General features: G+C 41.6%; 2 protein-coding genes, 1 long non-coding RNA gene and 1 pseudogene across 3 annotated transcripts in view; all 4 read right to left on the bottom strand.

The window, feature by feature from the left end:
• Positions 1-13,973, bottom strand: part of LOC125315325 — a 213,988-nt gene that overhangs the window by 157,413 nt on the left and 42,602 nt on the right. The window lies entirely within an intron of this gene.
• The window catches only part of LOC115730424, a 94,481-nt gene that overhangs the window by 51,406 nt on the left and 29,102 nt on the right, over positions 1-13,973 (bottom strand). The gene's annotated exons all lie outside the window — the stretch shown is intronic.
• On the bottom strand, positions 4,352-7,658 carry LOC125315128 (B3 domain-containing transcription factor VRN1-like). Its single transcript, XM_048279304.1, has 6 exons — positions 7,530-7,658; positions 6,620-7,043; positions 6,127-6,293; positions 5,581-5,818; positions 5,278-5,438; positions 4,352-4,743 (listed from the first exon to the last, which is right to left on the bottom strand). Exons 1-6 carry the CDS (start codon positions 7,656-7,658, stop codon positions 4,474-4,476), a joined length of 1,389 nt encoding a protein of 462 aa, XP_048135261.1. The 3' UTR covers positions 4,352-4,473.
• LOC125315131 lies at positions 8,196-12,258 on the bottom strand (annotated as a pseudogene).

The raw sequence follows: 13,973 nt of genomic DNA, 5'->3' as shown, positions 1-13,973 counted from the left end.
GGACTTGATTGGGAACCGGTGTTGACACTCGAATTTTTAATCAATTTTTCTTTAGTTTTATTTTCCAAAATTCCTAAAAATTCACAAAAAGTCAAAAAATTAAAAAAATCAACATTGGAAGCCTTGGCCAAGCCTAAGGAACCAATTTGGAACAAAAAATAATTTTTCATATTTTTCACATTTTTTTAATATTTTCGGAAAATAGGAAAATAATTGAAAATTCATAAAAAATACCTTTGGAGATCACAAAAATACACAAAGATGTCCAATATTTTCCTTTTAATTCCCTTTTCATATTGACCTCAAGAAAAATCAAAAATTGAGTTCAATTTTGGGTGTTCCTTCACGACACCTAAGGTTGAATTTTCGTAAAAAATACCAATCGAGTCTTTTTATTTGCAATTCTTGCACATTTTAGGTCTAGACATTCAATTGTGGTCCTTTTGAACTTCAATTTGAACAATTACACCCTAAATTGCGCGAATTGCACAGATTGCACAAAATCCCCAAAATATTTGCGATTTAGTCCCTCAATTTGCAATTTTTGAAATTACTTTCAATTGAGGAACTTTCTATACACAATTGGGCTACCCCTAAGGTTTTGACACATTCTGAATCAATTGGCATATGTCTCATGGTCCAATTTGATCAAATTGACATCCAATTGAACTTTTCCCCAAATTGAGAATTTAGAAAAATTTGGGGCTTCCGTGCAAATTGATGAAAATTTTTGGGCAAAACCACATTTCTAGATAGAATTCAGACCCCTAAGTCCAATTTTGAGTTTTAATTGCAAAAATTCCCGATCAATTTGGATTAATTTTGAAAATTGTGCAAGAATTACTGTCAAACCTGGTTCGGACCGGTCGATTCGCCGGTCGGACCGGTCGAACCGGTCCAGCACAGTTCATCATCTTCCCCAACTTACTCGCACGAATTGCAGGTTGAAGGCCGAGATTCATCACTCAAATTGAAGACCAATTCAAGCTTAATCGAATCAATTGCTGGAGGGGTTTTGTTCATAGGAACAGCCCGCATTGATTGGCGCCAACGGCGCGACCAATGGCCGCCGGAGGTGGTCGCGATCGCCGGTCAAAGGTTCGGCGCAACAAAAGTCAATGTTCTTGAACCAGAGTGCAATTCTCGTCCATTTTAGCTCAACGGTAGGTCTAACGGACGGTGACGGAATCACAACCGATTCCGTCACCGTCCGGCGACCAAAAATCACGTGGGCGACACGTGATTACCTCGCCGACTCAAGCTCCCGACGCGCTAAAATTCAAAATGGGTATAAAAGGGGAGAAGCTTCGAGAATTGAGGAGGAGGAGGCTCATTGTGCTCGCCATACTTAACAGAATAGAAAGAGAGTGAGCTAGAGAGAGAGACGAGCTCTTGCACGACGCCATCGCCGGAGCTTCAAGCTCGGACTGCAAGCTGCTCGGCTGGCCGATTCAGACCACATCAAAGCGCCGATTCACTTCCAGAAGTTTCCTGCTACTTCGGAGAAGCGATCGCACTCGATCAATTGTCCGAAAAACGTCCAAATCGGTAAGTCGACCTTCCAATTTCAATCCCGCACGAGCATGGCATCGCAATATCCCGAGCATGATTCTTTCAATTAGTTTGTGCATTTCACTCCTAGATCACTTCTAATCACGATCGTGTCTTCATTTTGCATTAATCTCATGTGAAAACCCCGAGTCGGACCTCCAACTTCCCTCGCTCCGGTCGGACCTCGGCCGGACGATTCTAGCCGTCGCGAGCTCGATCTGAGCTCGAGGTAAGTCTTCTAAACCTTCCGTGATGCTCTCGTATGTGTTAATTGCTTTGGTTTGGCCTTGATCCGCTTGATTGAACTTCGAGTTGATATTCTGTGCGTAGCTCATAACTCAAGATTAGCTCGATGAAGTCGTTTGATTTTCAGATATGTTAATGTAGAGGTTGAGACGAATCGATAGGAGTTGATTTCATGAGCTTTGGTTGAGGTTTCGCCGTTAGATCGTCGCCGGAAGCTCTCGGCCGTTCGTCTATGTCGTCGCAAGGTAGACGACGATGTTGACGTGTCTTGGTCAAATGGTCAACAGGCTGAGTTGTCGCGTTCTGATAGGGCCAGCTGGAGTCCGGTCGGCTCGCCCGTTGGCGCGAGTGAGCTGACTCGGACTCGATCGAACGGCCGAGATAAATCGATAGGTTTGATTTTCAGCCGTTCGATCTTCTTTTTGTATTTTCAGATAATTAGTTTATTAGGTAGAAATTAGAATAATATAGAAACGGCACCGTTTAGATCAATAGGTATGCGTCGTCGTTTAGAGTAGATACGGAACGGACGGCTAGGATTAAGTCGAGGAGTGATCGTGGCCGTTCGGTGTAATAGTTGATGCGGCGTCGTTTTATAGCTAGGTGGAGCGACGGCTAGGATTAGTTTGAGAATCAATCGTGGCCGTCATTCAAACGTGCGATGCGATGTCGTTTTGATTAGCGATGAGTTAACGGTTGAGATCGAGTCATAGGATTTAATCGTAGCCGTTCGTCCATTTTTTACTGATGCGGCGTCGTTTTAGGGACATAGCCAAACACGTCGTCGTTTTGATCTTGGGCACGCCGACGGCTGAGATTAAATCTAGGATTGATCTCGGCCGTCCATTATTTTCTTTTATATCCGAATATTAGAAATTAGGTTTAGAAATTCATAAAAAAAAAATCAAATAAATAGATATATACGTACGGTGTCGTTTTTAGGTATTGCGAGTGGGTCCGAGGCGGTCGGACCGGGTTGACCGGGTTGACCCGGTCCGGTCTATTAATAAAAAATAATAAAAAATAAAAATAAATTTCCAAAAATCCAAAAAAATTGCAAAAATACTTAGAAAATTCATAAAAATTCCCAGATTTTCATAAAAAATTTTCTAAAAATTCATAGATCGATTCGGGACTCATAAAGTCTGAATCGAAAATTTTGAGACTTCGAGGGTCGATTTATACCGATCCGGAAAATTCCCAATATTTTTGAAAAATAAATAAAAATTCAAAAAAATTAGAAAAAATTAGAAAAATTCTGAAAAAATCACAAAAAATGGGAAATGGCCACATTCAACCGGCCCGACCCCAATTTTGTGATTTTCGGGTCCCGAACCCTCAAAAATGACCATTCTACCCTTCTGGGCCTTTCGCCCCAAATTTTCACCAAACCACCCCGAAACTCAAATTTGATTTTTGTGTGGGCCGATAGGGCCATTTTTAGACATATCAAACCTTGATTTGATTGCTTGTAATGATTTTGATTGCGCATTAAATTTCTTGATTGTGATTGATTATGATAGTAAAATTCCCATCTGCATGAAAACTTAGAATTGTTAGGGCCTACCTCGGCCGATATCGCATCTGCATGAAATCCTAGGTTAGAAAAACACTCAACATCGGTAACCGAAAGGACGTCAATATGAAATTTGGCGTAACTAAGTCCCCGGACCCAAAAATCTACGGTTTTCGCGGAACCGAACGGTTTCTCCCGACCGCTCGGTAAGGTTTTCCGATCGAGCCTTCCAATAAATCGATCGGTGGCGACTCCAAATTGCATGTACACCTCGCACATGCCACCCGACCACACAAGGTCGATTTTGATATTTGATAAATTTTACCCGACATCGCGATTCGAGTAATGGGTCTTGGGAGAGACCCGCGATCCCCTATATATATAAAAGGAGGATCGGCTCGTTAACCCTTCTCACCCCGGATCTCTCTAAATGGGAAAATTTTCCGGGAGAGGGTCGCGACAACCAGTCACCCCTAATTAGAGTTGTCTTGAAACAATCAATTAACATACAAAAGGGTCGCCTAATTCATTCAGTAGATGACATAATTGATAGCAATTAGAGATCTTGCCAACTACATGGTTAGGACTCACCCATTGTGGTCGCGATCCTATGTTTGTATAGAGATAAAGAGTGTTAACACCTAAAAATCAGTTCTTAAGTTCTCAGCATTGATTTCTCAATCGGTTCATTCATGTATAACCTGAATTGGAACACTGTACAATCTAGCCTTACCCATGCAAATTTCTATAAATGCTCTTTTAATTTTGTTTTCATTTGGCCATAAAACAATATAAACAAAACATAATGTTGATAGGCCAAAAGGCGAGGAATGCAAAAACCAAACGAATGGACTGCTTTCTGTGTACTGTTTTATTCTTACAAAAAGCTTTGGCACGTAAGACATAACAATGAGAAGTTAGGAGAATCCATATGAACACTTCAGGTGAGTCGAGCAACCAGAACCCTTAAAGACGCGCCAAATCTGCGAAACTCTTGCCAAAATGGAAGTATAGAATCGAAGCTAGCACGAAATCATAAACAGAAAAGAGTTTTCTTTTTATTGATTCACCACTGCTGAATAAAGGAGGCATTATTAGGAATCCTGGATTCACATCGATGCTGCGAACACCGCCTAGAGTAACACAGACCCACGATCGCCTCAATCGAGGTGAATCTCGCGCTCGTCACCATTATTTAAGATGGAGACTTTGAACACAACATCATCCCTGTCAAAAAGCTCAAAAACGCAGGCATTTCCTACACGCAAATGAGCTTCTCTTGCAAACGCAGGCCACCCAGCAGAGAACAACAAGCGGGCATCCCGCTTATATCTTGAGAGATTCACTGCCCACGATCTGTCTGAATACGTAAGAGTTGCCGTTTTCTTGTTTTCTTCAATATGTTGCCGGACGAATTTGCCGGGAACACGCTGCACATGAGTAAACGTTTGAATAACCAGCGTATGCTATGTATGCTGAACGAAGGACAATAATTTAAGCATGCACTCTTGGAAAAAAAAAAGCACACAAGGCCATATTCGCGAGTTTCAGGAGCTTTAGCCAACAGTCTTAAGAGGCTCATGAAAGCCATCGATCTTAACCCGCAATGTAAAGCATTTTCAAACAAATTACAGAACATTAATTGCCATTTTAGGTTAGTACTCAATTCAAGTGACTGTCCATCCTTTGATGCGGAAAGTGATGGAGCAGCTTGTCGAGGATATCCAAGTGAATGGATAGTCCCGACATTATTACAGCCTTTACTTCTGTTTTTTCTTCCTTTTTCCCTGATTCCGCATTACTCCACCACTGGAATGCCCCGCGCTTACTCCAAGGAAACTAACTATTGTCATATGGTTCCCCATACAAACCAAATCAACCAAGGAAAACACTGAGGAAAGATTAGATAGAGATCGTAATCAAACTTGAGATATGGCAGTGATGGATTAGGCTCGAGATTATACCAATGTCCTAAAATGAGACCGTCGTATCACCATTTTGAAGAAGGGATGCTCCAAATCAAATTCGCTTGCTAACTCAGTAGTCCTGAGAGGCCTCAGAAGAGTAGGACCACGAAATACCGGCTCAGAATGGTTCATTCTGCATCTAGACCATTTGTTCCTGTCTGGCGACAAAATGAGAACTTTAAGAGACATTATTGCCGTGAATATTTCTTTAACCGGCTATGAAGATCTTTAGCATAGAATTTGTGTCATGCCATAACCAGCCTAAAGTTCCACTTCGCACAATGTAAATCAAGTTTCTACCTGCACTGCTGATAACGTAGACTCTGAATACAATGTCATCTCTATCAATTAGCTCGAACACGCAGACATTTCCTACACACAAGCGAGTTCCTCTCACAAATGCCATCCAACCAGAAGAGAATGCCGCTGCATTGGGATAGCTCCTAAGCTTCACCGGCCATGTTCTGTCTGAATGCGTAAGCGTTGCGAGTTCCTTCATTTTCCGGATGTGCTGTCTGATGAAACCACGAGGAACATTCTGCCCACACACATTTGAATAACCCATGCTTTATAAGGACTGGGGAAGCATTCCCTTATTCAAGAAAGCAAGCAAAATGTAGGCCGATATGGTAGTTTTAGCGACTCCATGAACAGTCTTTAACAGGAAAATAGTCAAAATGTCGAAGTCTCTGATCTTAGCATTAGCATGAGCGGTGGAGGATCTTTGCCTTTTTTAAACAAATGGGATATAACAGACCCAAGGAAAACGCTAAGTAGTTTCCTACAGAAATCCAATCAGCTTAGGAAAAAAGCCAAAATAGTAGTGAATTAAGTTCTCGATCTTACCAGTGTACCATGTCCAATATAAGATGGCCGGATCACCACCTTGAAAAAAGGATACTCTGAGTCAAATTCGCTGGCAAATTCAAAACTAGGAAGAGGACGCGAACTTGTCAGGCCACCATAATTCCGCTCAGGATGGCTCACTCTGCATCTAGAATGTCCGATCCCTTCTGTTCTTTGAAAAAAAGAAATATTTCTATGACGCCAGTTTGAACTTTTCATTGATTGATTTACTACCATGAACATATTTAACGCAGAATGGAGAAAACATCGTCATGGAAATCAAGATCTAAATAAGTTGACCAAACGAAAAATTCGCTTCTCTTCACCTTAGAAGTTGTAACTACTTAACCACAATAAGCATGATGGAAATCATAAAGTTATCAGTCAACATAAACAAGCTTATCAAAAAGTTCTCAAGTACTTGAAAAATAACCAACAACAAAGGAGAGAGCTCTGTAAGAAGAAACAAGACTCATAAAATGACAAGACACACCTTCGAGATCTTGTGATGAGCAGCTTGGACTCGACTGAGAACATGGTGAATGAGGTTCCACCCTCACTTTTTGACGAGGAGTGCAATCCTCCGAATCTTCAAGTTCTACCACAACCTCCTTCTTCGGAGAGATAAATCCACTCCTGAGGTTCGATGTGCTGCTCGTCGAATAATCAATCTCCGAAGCACTCCTATCAAATATCATCACGTGAAAACTGGAGTTTCCTTCATATTTGAAAACTATGAGGTAACCATGACCAACGGAGTAATGCTGCATAAATTCTCGCCACCCTTTCCACAACCAAACCGTGCCGTCGTTAAGCTTTTCTACTCCAATTCTCCAAGTCGAGCTGCCCGGAACCTTGAGTAGCACCAAGCTTGAGAGATCCTTTCCATATCTTCCTAAGAATTTTTTCGGAATTCCCTATTAAGGAAAACTCAAAAGTTATAGGTCCGGGACTCGAATTCATCAAAATTAGATAAAAAATGCAAGGGAGAAAAGGTAGAGCACTGAGCAAATTTTAAGTTCTGCAACACGGTGATGAAAGATCGGTTTCACCGGGCAACTAAGGATTGAATTCCAGTTATAGTTGCTTCATTAACGAGTGTAAAGCTAGAGAGACCCAATACCTTTGTCCACACTATCCTTAGTCAACCAATCCTCAATTCCAAGTTAAAGAACTCATTTTTCATCTAGAATAATTCAAAATTGAACACTTTTTTCTTCAGGGTTTTTGTTCTTTCTTTCTTTTCGCAAGAATCAAGATGTTGATACAAAGCCAAATGCATAGCAAGATCTCCAGATTGTATGTACACAGCACGAGGGCGAAGGTTCTAAACCAAGACAGAAACTCTCGAGACATTGGAGCTGAATCATAAGAAACTGACTGTTTGGAAACGTGGGACTTACGAGCTTCCCAGATTGAAGGGTGTCGGAGAGAATGATCTTGAAGAAGTGAGGACTATCAAGACGAGGTCCAGTCGCGACATCTAGCTTGGCACCCCCATTTTCCCTCGGCCGCCGGCTACCGCAAGCCATGTACGGTAGTGTCACGGGGCTCACTGAAGGAGGAGGAGGAGGAGGTGGTTGGTGGTGGTTTGTGCGATTTGCCTTTGTTCTTGAGGCGACCTTCTCACAAAAGAACCTTACCGAGATTGATAATGTTATTGTCGCCAAATGATAAAACCATATAATATTAATTCCCTGAAAAGGCACAAATTGGTTACTCCAAACAGAAAATTCCAAACATCAATCCAGTCAGCTCTGATTTCTCAATTTCTGAACCGGTACATTCATGTAAATTTGAATATGGCTTAGCAAATAGAGTAAAATGATTGCTTATATCGCTTATAAAAATGAATAAACAAAAAATATTTTTATTATCCGTTAAAATGTTTAGAAAAAAACTGTTGTCGTCAAATGAAATCATTTTTTATTAACTAATTATGCCAAGTGATCAATTTTAAGAAAATAATTTGCAAATCATCCATTTTTCGTGAAACAAATGAAATGCGGATGTCGGGAAAAGAGTCTTCGGTACATAATCGAAACTAGCACCGGAAAACAACAAAACACGAACAGACAAGAGTCTTCCTTCGATTGATTCGCCACTGCTGAATAAAGAAGACATGGTCAAGAATCCTGAACTCATATCAATGCTGGGAACTTCCTAGAGTAACACATTTCATGATCACCTCAATCAATGTGAATCTGGTCCTCACCACCATTTTCGAAGATGGAAACTCTGAACACAACAACATTCCTATCAATGAGCTCAAACACGCAGGCATTTCCTACACGCAAATGAGCTTCTCTGGCAAATGCAGCCCAACCAGCAGAAAAGTACACTCGGGTTTGGTGCGTAAATCTTAAGAGCTTCACTGGCCACGATCTATCTGAATACCTAAGAGTTACTGTTCCCTCGAATTCTTCAAATGTTGCTCGGCAAATCGAGGAGGGACATGCTGCACATGAGTCAACATTTGAACGATCAATGTATGCTGAAAGAAGGACAATAACGTATGCATGCACTCTTGGTTAAAAAAACACACACACATAAGGCCATTTTTGTGAGTTTCGGGAGCTTTACCCATTTAGGATTAAGAATAGGCATAATCAGACCCGCTTTTAGTCTTAAGAGGCTCATGAAAGCCATCGGTCTTAACCCGCGATGCAAAGCATTTTGAACGAATTACTGCCATATATTGCCACTTTAGGTTAGAACTTGATTCAAGTGACCGTCCATCCTTTCACACGAAAGTGATGGAGCAGCTTGTCTAGGATATCCAAGTGAATGGATAGTCCCGACCTCCTAATTACAGCCTTTACTTCTGTTTTTCCTGAATCTGCGTCACTCCACCACTGGGATGCCCCACGATCACTCCAAAGAAAATAGCATGTTATATAGTTCCCAATACAAACCAAATCAGCACAAAACCGAGGCAAGATTAGATAGAGATTGTAATCGAACTTCAGATATGACAGTGATGGATTAGGCTCAAGATTGTACCGCTCTCTTAAAATGACCCTGGAGTATCACCAGTTTGAAGAAAGGATGCTCCGAATCAAATTCACTGGCTAATTCAGGAGTAGTGAGAGGCCTCCGGAGGAGTAGGATCACAAAATACCAGCTCAGAATGGTTCACTCTGCATTTAGACCGTTTGTTCCTGCCTGGAGTTAAAACGAGAACTTTAAGAGACATTATTGGTGTGAATAGTTCTTCAATTGACAATGAAGATCTTTAGCATAGAACAAGTTTCACTTCAAACAATGTAAATCAAGTTTCTACCTGCGCCGCTGAAAATGTAGATTCTGAACACAATATCATCTCTATCAGTTAGCTCGAACATGCAGACATTTCCTACATGCAAGCGAGTTCCTCTCACAAACGCCATCCAACCAGAAGAGAACATCGCCCCACTAGGATAGCTACTAAGCTTCACTGGCCATGTTCTGTCTGAATGCCTGAGAGTCGCGATTTTCTTGACTTGTCGAATGTGCTGCATGATGAAACTACGAGGAACATTCTGCCCTGACACATGTTTGAACAACCCATGCTTTAAAAAGAAAGACCGAGGAAGCATTCCCTTATCCAAGCAAGCAAGCAAAATGTAGATAGATATGGTAATTTTAGTAACTCTTAAATAGTCTTAACAGGACAAAAGACAGAACGTCAAAGTCTGTGCTCTTAGAATTAGCATGAGGGTTAGAGGATCTATGCCTTTTTAAACAAATGGGAACGAATAGATCCAAGGAAAACGCTATGTAGTTTCCTGCAGAAATCCAATCAGCTTAAGAAAAAAGCCAAAATAGTAATGAATTAAACTCTCGATCTTACCACTATATCATGTTTAATGTAGGGGTGTGCATGGTCCGGGCCGGTCCGGTCCCGGCATGGAACCGGGGACCGGACCGTAGTCCCGGTCCCCATATTTTCGGGACCAAGGACCGGACCGGGACCGCCGGTCCTGGTCCGGGCCGGTCCCGGTCCGGTCTCGGTCCCGCCCGAGTGGGACCGCTAACTATTGAAAATCTAGTCAACTTAATAAATTATGCCATGGTAAAAACATAGCGACTCGCTATGACTTTTATGATCGACGAACTTGACCAAAATGTTCGAATTCAATACCAAATCCAGCCATTACATGACAAAAACATCACCAACCGCACTCAAAAAAACCTGCAGGGAGAAAAGATGACCAAAAACAAGATGGAAAATAAGACTTAAAAGAGAGTCTTGAGGAAGAGAGTGCGACCGTGCAAGGTTGGGAAAAAAATGGGCAGTGGACTTTTATTATACTGTTTTGTTTTCAATTTTTTTTTTGCAATTGTATATATTTATATATAAATAATTATATATTATTGGCGGTCCGGTCCGGGCCGGGCCGGTCCGGTCCCAATGCAAGAAACCCGAGGACCGGACCGCCCGGGCACCGGTCCCATTTATTGGGACCGGGGACCGGACCATCCACCTCAAGGACCGGACCAACCCGGCCGGTCCGGGCCGGTCCCAGGTTGGTCCGGGCCGGTCCGGTCCAGTTTGCACACCCCTAGTTTAATGTGAGATGGCCGGATCACCCCCTTGAAAAAAGGATACTCTGAGTCAAATTTGCTAGCCAATTCAAAACTAGAGAGAGGCCACGAACTTGTAGAACCACCAAAAACTGGCTTAGAATGGCTAGCTCTGCTTCTAGACTCTCCGACACTGTCTATTCTTAAAAAACAATGAAATACTTAGATTACGCCAATTTGAAATTTTCATTAGTTGATTTACTTACCATGAACATATTTAACGCAGAATGGAAGAAACTACCGTCATAGAAATCAGATTTAGATAAGTTGACCAAATGAAAAATTCGCTTCTCTTCACCAAAGAAGTTGTAACTACTTAACCACGATAAGCATGACGGAAATCATAATGTTATCAGTCAACATAAACAAGCTTATCAAAAAGTTCTCAAGTACTAAAAAAAGAACTAGCAAAGGAGAGAGCTCTGTAAGAAGAAACAAGACTCACAAAATGACAAGACACACCTTCGAGATCTTGTGATGAGTAGCATGGACTCGACTGAGAACATGGTGAATGAGGTTCGACCCTCATTTTTTGACGAGGAGCGCAATCCTCCGAAACTTCAACTTCTACCACATACTCACTCTCTCTTTGGCGAGATAAATCCACTCCCGAGGTTCGATATGCCACTCGACGAATAATCGATCTCCGAAGCACTCTTATCGAATATCATCACGTGAAAAGTGGAGTTCCCTTCATATTTGAAAACTACAAGGTGACCATGACCAATGGAGTAATGCTGCATAAATTCTCGTCACCCTTTCCATAACCAAACAATGCCATTGTTTTGCTTTTCTACTCCTATAGTCCAGGTCAAACTGCCCGGAACCTGGAGTAGCACCAAGCTTGAGAGATCCTTTCCATATCTTCCTAAGAATTTTTTCGGAATCCCCTATTAAGGAAAACTCAAGTTATAGCTTATAGGTCCAGGACTCAAATTCATCAAAATCGAAAGTGCAGGGAAAAAAGGAAGAGCACTGGGCAAATTTTAGATTCTGCAACAGGGCGATGAAAGATCGGTTTGAACACAAGCAGGGTGTCACCGGGCAAGTAAGGGTGACTTCCAGTTATAGTTGCTTCATTTGACGAGAGACAAGCTGGAGACCTAACACCTTTCTCCACTCCACAGTATCCTTAGGCAACCAATCCTCAATTCCAAGCTAAAGCGCTGATTTTCATCTAGAATAATTCAAAATTGAACCCTTTTTTCTTCGGGGTTGTGGTTCTTTCTTTCTTTTCGCAAGAATCAAAATGTTGATACAAAGCCAAACGCATAGAAAGATCTCCAGATTGTCTGTACACAGCACGAGGGCGACAGTTCTAAACCAAGACAGAAACTGTCGAGACACTGGAGCTGAATCATAAGAAACAGACTGCGAAAATGTTGAACTTACGACCTTCCCAGATTGAAAGGTGTCAGAGAGAATGATCTTGAAGAAGTGAGGACTCTCAAGACGTGGTCCAGTCGCGATATCTAGCCCGGCACTTCCATCTTCTGTCCGCCGACGCCGACCGCAAGCCATGTACGGTAGTGTCACGGGCGGTCACTGAAGGAGGAGGAGGAGGAGGAGGTGGTGGTGGTTTGTGCGATTTGCCCTTGCGTTCTTGAGCAACCTTGTCATAAAAGAACGGAAAATTTCCCCCTAGGGGTCTGCCTGAACCTTAAGTGCCGAGCAACATTTTTTTAAAATTTTTTTATTATTTTATTTTAATCATTTTTTAATTTCTTTTTTTTTTGTTTTCTTTTAATATTTTGTTATTATTCAATTTGTTTTCATTTAATATTTTTTAATTTCTTTTTCTCGTCGCTCTGTGGCCCCGTCTCTTCGTTCGTACGTTCACTCGCTCATGCACCATGATGATGCGCCTCGACTCCACGGCCCCGTCGTCTCGCTCGCCGGTTCGTTCGTTCGTTCGTTCGCTCGTTCTTCTTTTTCTTGTTTTCTCTTAATCATTTTTTTTATTATTCAATTTGTTTTCTTTTAATCATTTTTTTAATTTCTTTTTCTCTTCGCCTTGCTCGTGCACCATGATGACGCGCCTCGACTCCGCGACCCCATCGCCTCGCTCACTTGTTTGTTCGTTCGCTCGCTCGTTCTTCTTTTTCTTGTTTTCTCTTAATAATTTTTTTATTATTCAATTTGTTTTCTTTTAATCATTTTTTAAATTTCTTCTTCTCATCGCTTCGCGGCCCTATCGCCTTGCTCGTTTGTTCACTCGATGACATGCCTCGACTCCACGGTCCCGTCGCCTCGCTCGTTCGTTAGTTCGTTCATTCGCTCGCTCGTTTTTCTTTTTTCTTGTTCTCTTTTAATCATTTTTTTATCGTCCAATTTGTTTTCTTTTAATCATTTTTTAATTTCTTTTTATCATTGCTCCGTAACCCCGTCGTCTCGCTCGTTCGTTTGCTCGTTTGTTCATTCATTAGCTCGTTCATTTTTATTTTTATTGTTTTCTTTTAATCATTTTTTCATTATTCAATTTGTTTTCTTTTAATCATTTTTTAAAAGAAATTAAAAATGAGCAAGGTGATGGGGCCACAGAGTTGAGGTGCGTCATCGTGTTGCACGAGCGAGCGAGGCGATGGGGCCACGGAGCAACAAGAAAAAGAAATTAAGAAAATGATTAAATCAAAACAAATTGAATAAAAAATGATTAAAGGAAAACAAGAAAAAGAAATTAAAAAATGAGTAAAATAAAATAATAAAAAAATTACAAAAATCAAAATGTTGATACAAAAAGATGTTCGGTTGCTCGGCACTTTGAATGCCGAGCGACATGCAAAACACTAAATAATTTTTTTTTCGGATATGACATTCTTTGGAGCCTACGTAGTTCCTTTTTTTTTTTGGGGCCATGTTTTGGTTTGAACGCTGGGAAGGGGCAACGACGATGACCCCCTACAGAAGCCAACGCCAACACGTACGGCTCGCGGCCGGAGCGTTGAGGCTGCTCTTATCCGGAACCTCCACCTCTAGTTCTCTCCCGCTTCGTCCGGAGTATCTACACTTATTTTGTCCGTGCAATTGGATCCTTTATTTCTTTATGGAATCAACTCCCGTAACTCTACCCTATTCTCAACCAAGAGTGGGAGACCGAGAAAGACGCGAGGAGAGGTGAAGGACTTGGTGGTGCCCGCCACCACCGGCCGTCGGTGATGGTCGGAAAATGTAAGTTACCGGTTCTTATGGGAGTCTACCTACTCACATCACCGAGCTAATTATTCAATTAACCTAGTTTGGACTCAATCAAGTTCATAACAAATCGCAACTTATGATTTATG

Source organism: Rhodamnia argentea, chromosome 5, assembly GCF_020921035.1.
Source record: "Rhodamnia argentea isolate NSW1041297 chromosome 5, ASM2092103v1, whole genome shotgun sequence".
NCBI lineage: Eukaryota > Viridiplantae > Streptophyta > Magnoliopsida > Myrtales > Myrtaceae > Rhodamnia > Rhodamnia argentea.
This window is presented reverse-complemented; position numbering and strand designations above follow the sequence as displayed.